Source organism: Camellia sinensis, chromosome 1 (genome assembly GCF_055761805.1).
Source record: "Camellia sinensis isolate YWXY chromosome 1, ASM5576180v1, whole genome shotgun sequence".
Lineage (NCBI taxonomy): Eukaryota > Viridiplantae > Streptophyta > Magnoliopsida > Ericales > Theaceae > Camellia > Camellia sinensis.
Window position 1 is genome coordinate 218529751 of NC_138961.1, and position 15271 is coordinate 218545021.

A 15271-nucleotide genomic window follows, 5' to 3' on the forward strand; every position below is an offset into this window, starting at 1 on the left:
TCTTAAAATGTGCTAGTGTTGTGGGTGAGTCCAACGGAACCGGAGAGAGGGCACAACACTGATAGGAAAATTACTATTGAAATATATTTTTCAAAAATAATTATGGATGGAAAAATTTATAAATTTAATAATTAAAATTTATAAAATTATTTTCCAATCAATACGAGTCTGTTCGGTAATCATTTCGTTTTCTATTCTCATTTTATATTTACAAAAATTTTAAAAATTATTATAAAAATTTATTTGATAATTTTTAAGTTTATAAATGGTTATCTCAATTTACAAATTTGAGAAAAAAACGTAAACTCACAAAATGAGTTTACGTTTGTTTTTAAACAGAAATTTGAAAATTTGATTAACAATTTTTTTTTTCAATTGATTTTTTTAAAATAATTTTTTTTTTCAATTATAATGTGGATGATCTCATTGTCATAAAATAATAAAAAAATCAATATAAATATTTTAGACATGAATAAATATATTTTTAAAAATTTTCAAATATTTTTTTTAAACTAAACAAATTTATAATTTATATTATTTAAAAAATAAATAAAAATTAATTTATAAATTTTTTATAAACATAAATCAAAATGTAAATGCTTGCATATACACTGACAAGCTGTTTCCCTTCAAAGGTTCAATTTCCAACTCAATCTATTAATATAAAAAAAAAAAAAAAATTTATTAGATGATTGACTTATTTGACAATGTAATTATGAAAGTATAGGCCACTAACACAAAACCGTTAACTTTTCATCAATCACCGAAGTGGTAATGCATCACTTGATGATGCCCACGAGGAGTGGAATAATTTTTATTTACCCGTGCAGACTGCAGTTGATATCACTGTCACGTCACGGGACAATAGATTTGGTTTTTGCATCAAAAAAGACGATAGATTTGGTTTGGCGAATAGGGTTGAGTTGGAGTTGCGTTACTAGTTGTATGTGGGGTCCACTTTTACTTGGGAAGTGGCTGGGGTAAACCACGGCCCTAAAGTGTAAGGTAGGGTTCTGTGGTGTAGTATATGTAGAAGACACGTCTCAAGTTTCTGGATTGTTTTGGACCAAGTGTTTCTCATTTCATTCAGACCAAGTGTTTTCCTCCAATAATGGTAAAAGGCCTTGTACAGCTGGTTATAATCGTATTTTTATTATTATTTAATTACATTAATGAGTTGCATTCATGTTATTCATAAACAATTCTCTACGTAATATATATATTTTTTTGTTTGTTTGTTTTATACTAGAATAATAATCCTGACTTTTACAAGAAAAAAACAAAACTAAAAAACATGAAAAAAAAAAGGACCGGATTTCTTCGTCCGGGCGGGTCCACCATGGGCCCATAAAAAAATACATCCACTCAATAATCGTAAATTATTAAATTTATTATATTTATCACAAAAAAAAATAAAAAATCAATTTTGAAAAATACAGTTACTGTTTATTTTTTAAAAGATAAAACGTAATAAATTAAATAAATTATGATTATCAAATCGACTTATTTTTTTATGTAAATAATACACATACATGAAGGGTGTGTTTGATTGGACGGACTGGATAAGGGGGATTAGAATTCATCGGACTTGAGTCCTGGGACTGTGAATCCCTTGAACTATTTGGTTGGATTGGATATGTATCCCGTGTTTATTTTTTCATGAAATTAGATATCTGGAAAGAACTATTTTTCGTGAATCTAACGTTTGGTTGAACGGACTGGATAGAATAAATGAACAAAAGACTATTTTATCCTTTTTCAATTATTTACTAAGTAATAGCAATATTAAACATATCTTAATATTTCAATTATTTTTAGCTAGATTAAATAAAAATTTATTTTATTTTATTTTTTACACAATTAAATAAATTTATTTTTTAAAATAAAATAAATAAAATATCAATAAAAATATTTTTTTTTTTAATTAAAATTTTAAATAAATTTGTTTTTAAAAATAATAATAATTAAACAATGAAATTAAATAAAACATCTATTAACATTTAAATAATGAAATTAAATATAATATGAACAAAATTTTAAAATAAAACATCAATAAAATATCTAAAAATTTATTTTAAAAAATTAAATAAATAAAACATCAATAAAAAGTTAAATAAAATTATTTTATTTTTAAATTGAGACATTTAAATTTTATTGAATTTTACTAAATATAATACATAATTAAATAGTAGAGGGTCAAAATAGTTATTTTACCACCTAATCCCAACAGTAAATAATCCCCCCAAAACTGTCTCACCCCCCCGGGATAGTATAATCCCCCATATGGGGGATAAGGAGTCCGGCCGGACTCCATGTCCAGCAGACTAAAAAAAAACAAACGATGGACTACTCACTCCTTCAGATAAGCAATTCGAGTGGTGAATAGTCCCTCTCCTAATCCCCCCAATCAAACACACCAAAAGAGTCTTATACATTTGAGCGGTTCAAAAAATTGAAACGAAAATTGTATTGGGTACCATGAGCCTGAACAACACCCTCCAAATCTTGAATCGGAGGGGAGGCCACCACGACCCTATTTTAATAATATGAATTATTTATTTTACAAGAATGTTTGTTTATAGAGTATTTCTATTCGGGCCCAAAAATTTGACCGTAAAGAAAGGGTAAAAAGAGTTCTATCGAGGAGTGAAATAAAACATAAAATCGTAAGCTCTCAAGCGGTGAGAGAAGCCTGGGGCTCTCACCACGTGCCTATTAAAGAATGAGTCGGCGAGTCATATACAGTAGCATATATATCATTTTCCTTGTTGATATTAGCCACACACAAATTTAAAAAAAAAAAAAAAGATCGATTTAATAATTTAATTTATTCATGTTTGTTACTAAGATATCGTTTGGCAAGTGCCTTTTTTAGCTAAAAAATTAAAAAAAAAGTTACTAAAAAACTAAAAAGCCAACAACCCATATCAAAAAGTCAAAGATTTCATTTTCTCTCTACTTTCTACACATCTTTTCGTAAAAAGTCAAAAAATCATCCCAAACATACTAGTTTTTACATTTTAGCTAAAAGGCCAAAAAGTTTCAAAAAAAGCATGTTCCCAAACGAGGCCTAAAAAAAAATAGATTGTCCATTTTTAAAACTACAGTTGCCGTTTATTTTTTTGAAAACAAAATGCAATAAATTAAATGAATTATGATTATCAAATCGATTTAATTTTTTATATAGATAATATATATTGTACGGGGAGGAAATATCCGTCGCTCTCCGTACTCCTTGCGTCCAAGCTCCGTTTCTATTCGATTGATCTGCAAACACAACGGCGGTGAGCTACCCGGTGGTGTGTTTCCGGAAAACCCCTCCGACGGTCAAGTTAGCACACTCAGAGAGAGAGAGAGAGATAGGAGAGCTCTATGAATGTTAAGTTTCTCTCACCAATTAATCTTCCATCCTCAGTATGGGGGCGCAGTCACGCTCATATACCTTCTGCGCGTGCCTCTGCGTTCATTCACCTTTTGACGCGTGGACCTGCTCTCCTATCCCACTTTCCCACGTGTCAGCGTAAATACAGCTAAACACCACTTAACCGAATCGCCAAACAGCGTTGGCGCGAACGGATAGCCCAGCGCCACCCCCTCTTCCTACGACCACACTACTTCTGAGACATGCAATGCTCTGAACCGAGCTCTGTCATGACCGAGCTTGGCCGCCCTCTGTTATGACTAAGCTCCGTTATGACATGCATTACTTCCACTGCGGCTCAATCGCCATCCGCTATGACCGAGCTCTTGCTCGGTTGGATTGGTCTGCGGAGGATCTGACCCACCTAACTCAGCGAGCAAATAAAGTGAACCGGGCCCGTAGTCTGAAATTACCCCAGCCAAATTGGACCTGGGCCTCGACCGAGTGCACTACCACCAGATTAGCCCAACGAAGCTCGGCCCAAACTAGTTTAGCCCAATTTGCTCAGCCAATACCACGGTCCAATGGCAGATTATAAAATCTCCCTCTCATATATAAAGGGCCATACAAATTTGAACAATTTGAAAAATTAAAACAAACCTTGTATTAAACACATGAGCGTGAACAGTCCCCTCCAAATCTTGAATCGGAGGGGAAGGCTGGCCCACTACTGTCATATTTTAATAATATGAATTACTCCCTCCGTTCCAAAATATTGGTCCTTTTTGGGAAATTCAACTTTTTTGGGTAGTACACTTATTGGATTTGAAAAAAGTTGATTTTCTAAAATTACTCTTTCGATAGTACATTTTTTAGGAATATCAATGTTATAATTATATTTTTTAAATTGTTTATTAATTTAAAAGAAGGACAAAATAGAAAATTTACATTATTTTGTACTTGATTTATAAAGAGGGACTAATATTTTGGGACAATAAAAAATGAAATAAGGGACTAATATTTTGGGACGAAGAGAGTATTTATTTTGTAAGGGAAAAATGGTCTTCGAACCCAAGCAAAAATCAAACATATAAGTTTGGCATGGATCATCATTGGTAAACGCCGATAATTATAATTCAAGCTTTCATTAATAATGTTTTAAGATATTTGCAGCGTATGACGACCATCTCTGAAAAAGAAATGATAGAGAAATTACAAAATACATTTTGGTGAATACACAATCAGATGTTCTGAACTCAATACTCAAGAAAGAGGTCTGTAATAGGCAAAAACTCCATAAAATGTCTGAGCAAAAGTAATCACCAACAAGACCGCAGCAGCAACAAAGGATAAGATAGCCCAGGGATTGTGGAAGTAATTATGTTTCAAGCTGGCACGCCAAGCGTTCCACCTGTGATTGTAATACCGGTTCACCTGCTCCGACAACCGTGAAAGATAACTTCCATTGGCGTCGAAAACCACCTCGTCCGTAAGGCGGTTGAAGAGGTCCACTACTTCACCATCAGTGCCGAGCCAGTGCTCGATTATGCCGTGGTAATGGAGGTAAGCCACATCCGCCGGCGAGTTAAACAAATTGTCCATGAATATCACATACGAAGTTATGTCGTTGCTGCAATCTAGATGGCACTGCTCCAGCGCAATGAGGTTGAGCAAGAGCGATTTGGTACCGTCATGGATCAACAGCCGAGGAATGCTCAGAGTCCCATCCTTGAATTTTATGTCCCAAATCCGGTCGGTTTTCCTCTTCTCGAATTTAATCCCTGCTTCTCTCAGTTCAGTCACGCAGTGGACCAATTGTTGCTGGCGCTTGTCGGCGACGACCCTGTTTGTCTGCGACGACCACCGCTTGATCCACATTTTCGGTACGGGTTTAGGCCCGATACGCATGAGGCTTCGCCGGAAAACATCGAGGATGTGAAGGCCGCCTTGGTCTGCAAATGGATCGAAGTTTGCATATCCGAGTGATAATGGTGATGACGCCAATGATTCATCGGTTGGCATTAGCGGATCGAAGAATTGGATTGCTAGCTTGGCTACCAGTCCTCTCTGGTCAGGATTGCCGTTCTCGAGCCCTAACAGACGATCCAGTATGAAGAGGGGAATCTGGTTTTCGAGCATTATCATATCCCTCTGAAGCGAATGCATCGAGGCACGCATCGCGAAGATCGGATCCTTCCGGGAGTAGCCGAGCTTCTTGAAGCCCTCAATAGCCCCTCGGAACAGCTCCAGTATGAAGCAACCATCGAGCACCATCATTTCCACGAATTCATTGCTGCTGAGAGTAACTGTGCCTTCGTAACAAGCACGGGCCTCGTCTTCAAGCCCTTTAATTGAGTGCAGATATAGATTAATGTCATGTTGGGTACGCTTGAGGACACGGTGAAGGGCGCGCCACTTGTGGCGGTCCATGGAGCGGAGGTGTCTCTGACCGTGGTGGTAAGGCCCCAAGGAGACGGTTCGGGGGATGTAGGCTTTGTCCTCTTTTTCTCGCAGGCACTGAGGGACTCTGTAGATGCACATCTTTGCCCAGACAGCTGTTTCGTTTTCTTGGCGGGCTTGGTCGAGTTTTTCTTTGATGTTGATCACCCACGCCGAATGGTCTGGTGGTTTGTTGGCCTCCTCTTCAAAATTCTGACGAGTTTCAAGCTGAATCCCACTTTGTTGCTGGTGGTTTTCTGGGTATTCAATTGATGGGGTTGTAGTAGTACCAGTAGGAGTTGAACTTTGTTGGATTCTGGCTCTTACAGTTTCCTTGAGTTTGAGGGTGATGAGGTACCAACTCACAAGTTCTTTCTTGAAAATTTTATCTACCATTTTTTTGGGGGAGTGCTGTTTTGCTGGTGGCTGGACTTGCCTTCAACTTGATTCCAACAAAGCAGCGTAAATACTACTAATTGAAATTCTTATTCCTAACCCCAAGCTTACTCTTCCGAGCAATTATTCACTGCAAACTGTAAAGGATGAATAGTCCAAATTAATTTGTAACATTGCCCCCAAATCCATAGAATAATTTTTCTATGCTCTTAAGGTAATGCGCAAAATGCGCTAGCAATGATGTAAGCAACAAAATAAGGGAATCTCTCGACAACGCTGTGTGGAGCTGTGGGTCCACCACGGTTTAGATGAATTATTCCTATAAAAAAAAATTAAATTAATCCGATACATATAATTATTTTATCATATTTATTTAAAGGTTCACCACTGTTTTAGATGAATTATTCCTAAAAAAAAAAATTAAATTAATTCGATATATATAATTATTTTATCATTTCTTTTTTTTAAATGAACGATAATAATAATTCTAAAAATAAATCATACAATTTTCTAACAATACGCTCTATTTTTTCTCCATTCTATTTAAATACCCATTTCTATCATTTTTATAAAATTTAAAATATTCTTCCATTTAAGTGATTTGGAAAGACAGGAGGAGAAGAGAGAAATAAATGTTTTCTAAACGTTGAAGGGGCCCTGAAGCCTACCTAAATTGTCGAATGATTTGTACTGTTTCCGAAATAGGGAAAAGATATGAGGAGCTCATTAGAGCATGTGTTTTTTGAAGAAGAACTCTCTATTTATATTAGAGTTGCTCATCCCTCAACCAACAAACATGCATAAATGTTAAAGCACTTGAAAGCGTACAAAAAGACCAGCTAATTTGTTTCTGTAATGTTTAAGCACAGCCAATTTGTTTCTGTAATGTTTACAGAAAGACCAATTAGTGAAGTTTGCAAGGCCCAATTAGCTGTATATATCTATAAGAGTCTTGTATTCACTTATATTTATTCATTAAAATATACAGAGTTATATTCTCTATTTCTCTCTCTCTCTATTGTCATAATATCAGAGCCTATGGTTTCCTCCTAGCCTCATTTTCTTCTTCACGTTTCTGTCTCTCCGGTAAACTGATTCATTCTCACGTTTGTTTCTGCGTATCTAGTCCTTCTCTATTGCAACGATTGGACTATACCAGACTCTTCATCTCTTCAAGACAAATCCAACGTCATCAGAATCATCTTTATCGAAGCCGCCATGCGCAGCCCTAAGTTTGGCCACGCGCTGTGTCGCTTCCAAACACGACCAACGCGCCTCTTGCTCCCGCTTATGTCCGCAACTGACACAAGTGTCACGACTTAAATTTGTCCCTATAGGTTTAGCGTCGTAACCAGTCAGTAATTCTAAGATTACCGAAGGCCTCTTAACATATTAGTAAAATAAGAGGTTAGCAAAAACAAATATTAAAAATATAATCGTCCAATGAGTTGTGTTGACTTATATGGGACATATTTTTTTAATCATTTACATACATATATCAAAACATCATCAATCTTACGCTAACCATATACAAATACCACAAAAAAGGACTTAGCCCTGTATACAGAATAAACAAAAAACAAGAAGAGCTTAAGACTTAATCACAAAATATCTTTCTAGGAACCTCCTCATGAGGCACTAAGGTTGGCTGACAAAACATAAGTCTAGACAGGTGCAATTAGGCTTGGTCTTGCATTTGCTCACCTACATATATATATATATATATATATATAAACAGTGAGCTAAAACCTAATGAATAACATTAAGGAAAAAAAGGTTAGTGAACAAATTCTAAACATTTTATAATCATAGAACAAATCATAATATAATCATTCTCATATTTGAACATAATAATGGTACATTCAATAGAACACAACATATCGACATCCAACTAGAGTAATCGGTCCCGGACACCGATTATCAAACATAACACCACTTTGTCAAGTGGTTAGCGAGATCTCGTAATCACATATATGTCATGGACTGACATTAACATGTTGTCCTCCATGACTTGAGACTATCTTTGAATGCCATAGTAGATTCAAAATAGGACATTTATTCACTTTTACAAAATAACATTTCAGAAATCATAACTTATCGTATAACATTTCGAACATAATTTATATGAACATGTCTTTACAATAACGTTACTCATAATGGGTTTTCAGAAACGGCTAATCGGTCACCAAATCTTGATCTACAATCACAAATGTACATAACACAAAACATGTCTTATCATTCCACATTCATATAGACAACATGGTTTAACTTTCCTTACATTAGCTTCTTATTCTCTCATATCACATTGCTTGTACACATTGACACACTCTCTGTAATCTCTTAACTTATTACATTTCTTTTTAGGTGTGTTTCTAATTCCTATTCTCATTGTTATAGCTTAATCAAAGTTCAAGAATGCCTAGGATGCAATCATACTCTTTGAAAACACTTAGCAAAATTTTAGAAATAGGGCAGTTCGCTCGAGTAATGTAACACTCCAAAAATGCAAATTATAATTAACTGAATTATCCATGTGTTAATTGCGGATTATATGATTTAATTTGTGTATATTTGTCCAAATTGAAAAATTATTTGTTAAGAATACAACTTTGGAATTGAAATTGATGACATAAATGGGTTCATAAATCAAAATTGAGTACATGGATCACTACAAGAAAATACACATTTGGCGACTAAATTTTTAGTCGCCAAAAGTGATTTTTTAGTCGCCAAAAGTCGGATTTTGGGTTTTCCCAACTAAATTTTTTAGTCGCCATGTTTGTCGCTGGAAAACTGTCGCAGAAGGTATGGGCGACTAACCCACTTTTAGTCGCCAAAAACAAACTCTGTAGCGACTAAAATTTTCGTCGCCAAAGCTCATTTATATTTTTTAAAAAAATTTGAACCTATGCTGCTCGCAGGTTTCGAACCTAAGACATCCCACCACTACATTCCAAACCTTTTGCCAAACACTCCCTCCACTATGCCACAACATCATCACATTAATATATATGCAATATATATTATTTATATATATATTAACCGCTATTAATACAAAATAATATTTATAAATATAATTTTTTTAATTCAAATATAATTTATGTAAAAAATAAATTATTTACTAAAAAAAAATTTAGCCCACTTTTGGCGACTAAAACCATTATTTAGTCGCCAATTTTATTATTTTGGGCTACTAATTATTTTTTTGTCGCTAAAAAAAGAAGTTCCAATTAAAAATTTGTAGTTTTGGCGACGAAACCTATTTTTTGTCGCCAAAAAACGTCCCCCTTTGGCTACTAAACTAAATTTTAGTCGCCAATACTCAGTTTTTAGCTACTAATTTTTTTTTTGTAGCCAAAAAGCTTCACTTTCAGCGACCAATCTGTTTTTAGTCGGCAAAACACCTACAATCGGCGACCAATCTGCTTTTTAGTCTCCAAAACCATCACTTTTGGCTACTAAATTATTTTAGTCGCCAAAAACCGTCACTTTTGGCTACTAAACAACCTTTAGTCACTAAAACCCCTACATTCGGCGACTAAACTGCCTTTTAGTCGCTAAAACCATTGTATTCGGCGACTAAAGTCTTTTAGTCGGCAAAAGTGTTCAATTTTGGCGACTAATTCCATTTTAGTCGCCATTTCTACTACTTTCAGCGACGAAAAATGAAATTTTGGTCGCCAAAAACGCTTTTTCTTGTAGTGGATATGTTAATTGGAATTTTTAGAGTTATCTGGGAAGTTTAATTAAAAATTGATTCCGTCTGATTCGCTAATTTTAATAGGTTGGAATTAAATAATGGAATAGGAATTAGAGCTTAATACACATTAGTATAATTTAATTTAGTGTAATTAAGATTTTAAGATGTTGAGACTAATTTACTTTGAGTCAAATTAATCTTAATTAATCTCTTAGCCTTAGGTAATTTTACTTAATTTATTAATCTATTTAATTTGAGCCTAGTGTCTTTCATACTCATCAAATGAATTTAGATGAGAGAGCTAGTGGGTCTTATTGGATGGCTTCACACTATACACGTAGAGAGAGAGGAAGATAGACTTGAGAGTGTAAACTCAACCCAAGAAGAAAGAAGAAAAGAAAGTGAAGTGAAGAAACCATTGCTACTACACTCTACCCCTCACAATTCACTCCCTTTTGGTAAGGATTCTCCTCCCTAATCTAATGAATTAGAATGTAGTTGAAGAATTAATCCCTTAAGTTAAAGAATTTCAGATTAGGCAAGAAAATATGAACTTATTTGAAGTGGGTTCATGTAATGAAAAGCTTGTTACATGCATGAGTTCATATGTGAAGAATGAGTGTTTTAGCTCCCAAATTCTATATGCATGGCATGATTTTTATGGAAATTTGTTTTTATCCATTTGAATTCTTGCATAGGTCTTCAATTCAGAGGGAATTCCATGGAAGCTTGAGTTTTAGAGGTCACACTTGCATGTTTTATACATTTACATACATGTACATAATAAAGTGAGGGTTTGATTTCTTCATGGCAATTTGAGGTTGTTTTAAACTCATGATTTTTGTTTGAACTTGGAAATTGTGAATTCAAAGTGTTTTTGAAGGAGTTTCGGGCCTTGAAATTGAAGTTGAATTGCGAAATTTATATGTTTATGAGTTTCTGATTCAGTAATTTAAACATGACTGAATAATTGTAATTTAATCTGTATGAGCCTAATTTAAGTTTAATTGTGTAATTAGTGAACTTAATAAGAGTTGGTATATGATTAGATTATTTATATTTAATTAGTTTGGTTAATACAAGACTAAACATGTTTTAATTAGAGGTTAAAGAAAATTAATAATCTAATTAATTCTTAATTCTAGCCATCCATATTTAAACGCTTAAGTGAACTAAATATGTTTAAGATGATTATGTATCATACTATGCATATTTGTGATTGTAGGTCACGAGTCAAGGACTGCTTGACCAACCGTTCTGGAAGCCCACTGTAAGTAACATTTCTGTAAAGATATGTTGATATGAACTATGTTTCAACTGTTATGCAATAAGTTATAATTTCTGAAATGTTATTTTAATTATGTGAACGAATGTTCTATTTGAGAATCTATTATAGCATCCATAGATAGTCCCAAATCATGGGGGACGGCATGTAAATGCGGGTCCATGACACATATGTGATATGAGATCTCGTTAGCCATATCATTGTGGTGATATGTGTTTAATTGGTATTCGGAACCGATTACTCTAGTCGGAAGATGATATGTGATATGTTCTATGAGATGTATCATTATGTTATGTTATGATATGAGACTGATATGAATGATTGTGTTATGATTTGTTTTATGGATATGATATATTTGGGATTCGTTCACTAACCCCTTTACGTTAATGTTATTCACTGGGTTTTAGCTCACTGTTTTTATATATATGTATAGGTGAGCATTCTTGAGGGCAAGCCTAGAAGGGGTCTTTAGTTGAGCCACCGTTTTGAAGCCTACCGAGTTGTTTTGTGTGCCTCTGAGTTGGGGCTAGGCCTAAAAGGCCGTTGTCAGGCTTTTGACCGTAAAGTACACTTTTGTTATGTGCCTATGTTATGTACAAGATGTTATGTTATAAGTTATGTACTGAATGTGAGTAAATTAACGTTTTTGCATGTAAATATTTGTTCATATAGATGCACAGCTTATTGGACTATTGGTGTTTTTGTATATTGCTTCCGCTAGCCCCAATTGTTTTTTATTGTACAGGAAGGCCTTTGGTAATCTCGAATTACTGGTCGGTTACGACGCCAAACTTATAGGGGCGGGTTTGAGTCACGACAAGTAAAGCTTTGGTCGCTCGAGTGAACCCCTTGGTTTACAAAAGTACTAGACGTTGAAAATCTAGGCTCAAGCCAACTTTTGGTTGCTTAAGCCATGTACCTTGAAAATCTGAGTTCGCTCGAGCGAATCTTTCGTCGCTCGAGCCAACTGCCTTGACTGCAAAAGTTCTAAGAGTTCGCAAAGTGTGCTCAAGCGCACATTTGGTCGCTCGAGCGGTGAGACAGAATTCTGAAATTTTCAAATTTGCATTTAAAGTTCAAAACTCAATTTCAATGCATCAAAGCTTATTCGTTTGGGCCAAAACTTGAGAAAACATTTAGAAACTTGTATAACATCATGAATTAAAGGTCATTTCGCAAAATTAAAGTCCAAAAACATGTCAATTCTTCAAAACCAAACTTTAAAACACATATATGTAATGATCATGAAATCCAAACTTCCAAAACATGGACAATGAAATGTCTAAGTAAGAAATCAAGGTGAGCTCTCCATTCTTAGCACATATAAACACTTGCATGTGTGAATTCTTAGAAAATAAACTCAAAACTTGCATGCATGTGGGAATCTTTTCCCAAATTCTTTGTTAAACTTCAAAAACATAGAAATCACTTTCAAAACTTCATGACTCGTGCATGCATGTAACTTATAGCTTCTAATTCCATCTCTAATGACATGAATGATGTTAAAAAATGAGAGTTCATGACAAATCCATGCATGCATGTATGGAATTGACCTTAATTATCATATTATTCACATATTCTATTGAATTCACAAACTTATGACTTAATATCATGAATTAGAGTTCAAACTCTTATCAAAAGTCTACAATTACACTTGTACTAGCCAATTCTTTGAGTTTTACTTCACAAATCTTTAATCTCCTTGAATTTCTTCAAGTTCTTCTTCAATTGCACACTTTATCTCTCTACAAGTGAGCTTTCTCTCTCTCTAAAACTTGATTTTTAGATTTTGTGAGTTCAAAGTGAAGAAAAGATGAGTTTAAATGAGCTTAAGGCTCAATATCTATAGTTGGAGTGGCTTAATACAATAATTAGAACATTAAACCAATTAAAAATAACTTAATTTATCAAACTGAATCAATTTTTAATTAAACTTACCAAAGTGTTCTAAAATATTCCAAATAATTCAATTATGCACCAATTCTGATTTCGAATGCCAAATAAAGCTTTCAATTTTCAGATCACAATAGAATTCCAGACAAATATTTCTACGAGTAACAAACAGAAAGTCAAATAGCATGCAAAACATACAATGAACACATAATTTCTTTTAATCTCTTAATTAACATCCTTAATTATTGATTAAGAGCATATTACGGGTTGGGGTTATTACAACAATCCCTCAGTCACCTGGTCTGACGTCATCGCTGACGTCAGCCCTGGTCTCTAGTGCGCCACACTTCCTGCTTGCTATCTTGCGCCGCGTGCTCCTTTACTAATGTGCACCACGTAGATTCTGACGTCATCCCCTGCTAACGACAGCCTTATTTACTGTTTAGCACTGTTTCTTATTTCGATTGTTTTTTTATCTCTTTTCGACCTTATTTTGATTGTTTTAGACCGATTCCTGATTGTTTTCGACCTTTTGAATGCACTGGTGCACTCAGTTTTACCTAGTTCTACTCTAACACCACCAGACTCTTTGTGAGTCATATTCTGCTCACTCCATGGATCATTCAAACAACTCTTCTTAATATAACGGTTCTTCTAAACCACTAACGACTCATAGTCGGTATCACTCTTCGGCTTACTTTGCCTCAACTGCCACTCATCGCCAGCCACATACTCAACATTCTCCAGGTCGCTCTTCTGCACCTTCACCAATCTACACTCTTCATGATATTGAAGCTATTGTGAAAAAGGTTCTTTCTACTTCTATCTTTACCTCTACCTCTATCTCTATCTCTAGTACACTCTCTATTGCTCTCTCAGCCACTCTAGGTACCTCTTCTTGGTATTTTGATTCAGTTTGTTGCAATCATATGACCTTTGACCCTACACATTTTTCTTTCATTACATCTTTTTCTAATTTACCAATTATTCACACTGTTAATGGCTCTCAAATACATGTTAGTTATATAGGTCATATCTATACTTGTAATATCTCTCCGCCTTATACTTTTCTGATCCCCAACCTTATACTTAATCTTATCTCTATATGTGATCTTGCCCTCACTGTTTTATTTTATCCAACTAGTTGTGTTGTGCAAGATCCGAAGATGGGACAAACTCTTAGGATAGGTCGTAGATATGGTTGTCTGTATGAGCTCATCTATCTGCGCATTCCATTATCTAGTACTTCTCCTATCCAGACTGCTGCTCCTACTATATTAGTTCCCCTCTTACTTTATGGCATTTTCGGTTAGGTCAAACGACCTCTAGTTTCAAGCAGTCAATTGGGTCCTATTCTAATGATAAAGTAGACTGTCTATCTTGTCAACTTGCTAAACAACTTGCTTTACCATTTCATACGAGTACCTCTATGTCTCATGCACCTTTTGATCTCATACATTCTGATGTTTAGAGGCCTTCACCTAATACCACTGTGGAGAGATCTAAATACCTTGTCATATTTGTCGATGATTTCACTTGTTTTACCTAGTTATTTCTTATGAAATCTCTTTCTAAGTTACACCAAATATACTATGATTTTTCACAAATGGTCAAAACTCACTTTTTTTCCACCATCAAAATTTTTCATGCTGATAATGCCCAAGAATATAAAGAAACTCATTTTTTTAGATTCTTTCGTCAAAATGATACACTTTCTCATTATTCTTGTCCTGGCACCTCCCAACAAAATGGTCGTGCTGAGCACAAACATCGCCATATTTTAGACACTATCCATGCTATTTTAATATCTTTTTCTTGTCCTGAACATTTTTTGGTGGAAGCTTCTTTCACAACCGTCTATACTATCAACCGTGTTCCTTCCCTTACCATCAACAATCAAACCCCATATAAGCGTCTGTATGGCATACCTCCTATCTATATTGGTCTTCGTGTGTTTGGATGTGCTTGTTTATTCTTCTTCAACCTCATGAGCATACCGAATTAGAACCTCGCGCTCGTTTGTGTTGTTTCTTGGGGTATGGGATTGAACATAAAGGTTATCCTTGTTGGGACCCTCTTTTTCATCGTCTCTATGTCTCTCGTCATGTAGTATTTTGACACAAGATGTTCTCTTCTCTATCTAAGTTTCATTTGTCCACTTTTACTACTACACCATTTTTTACAGATCTTTCTTTTC

General features: G+C 34.7%; 1 protein-coding gene across 1 annotated transcript; it reads right to left on the minus strand.

The window, feature by feature from the left end:
• Nucleotides 1-4487: 4487 nt before the first annotated feature.
• On the minus strand, nucleotides 4488-6526 carry LOC114290753 (UPF0481 protein At3g47200). The gene has a single exon (XM_028234711.2). It carries the CDS (start codon nucleotides 6194-6196, stop codon nucleotides 4625-4627), a length of 1572 nt encoding a protein of 523 aa, XP_028090512.2. The 5' UTR covers nucleotides 6197-6526; the 3' UTR covers nucleotides 4488-4624.
• Nucleotides 6527-15271: the final 8745 nt, after the last annotated feature.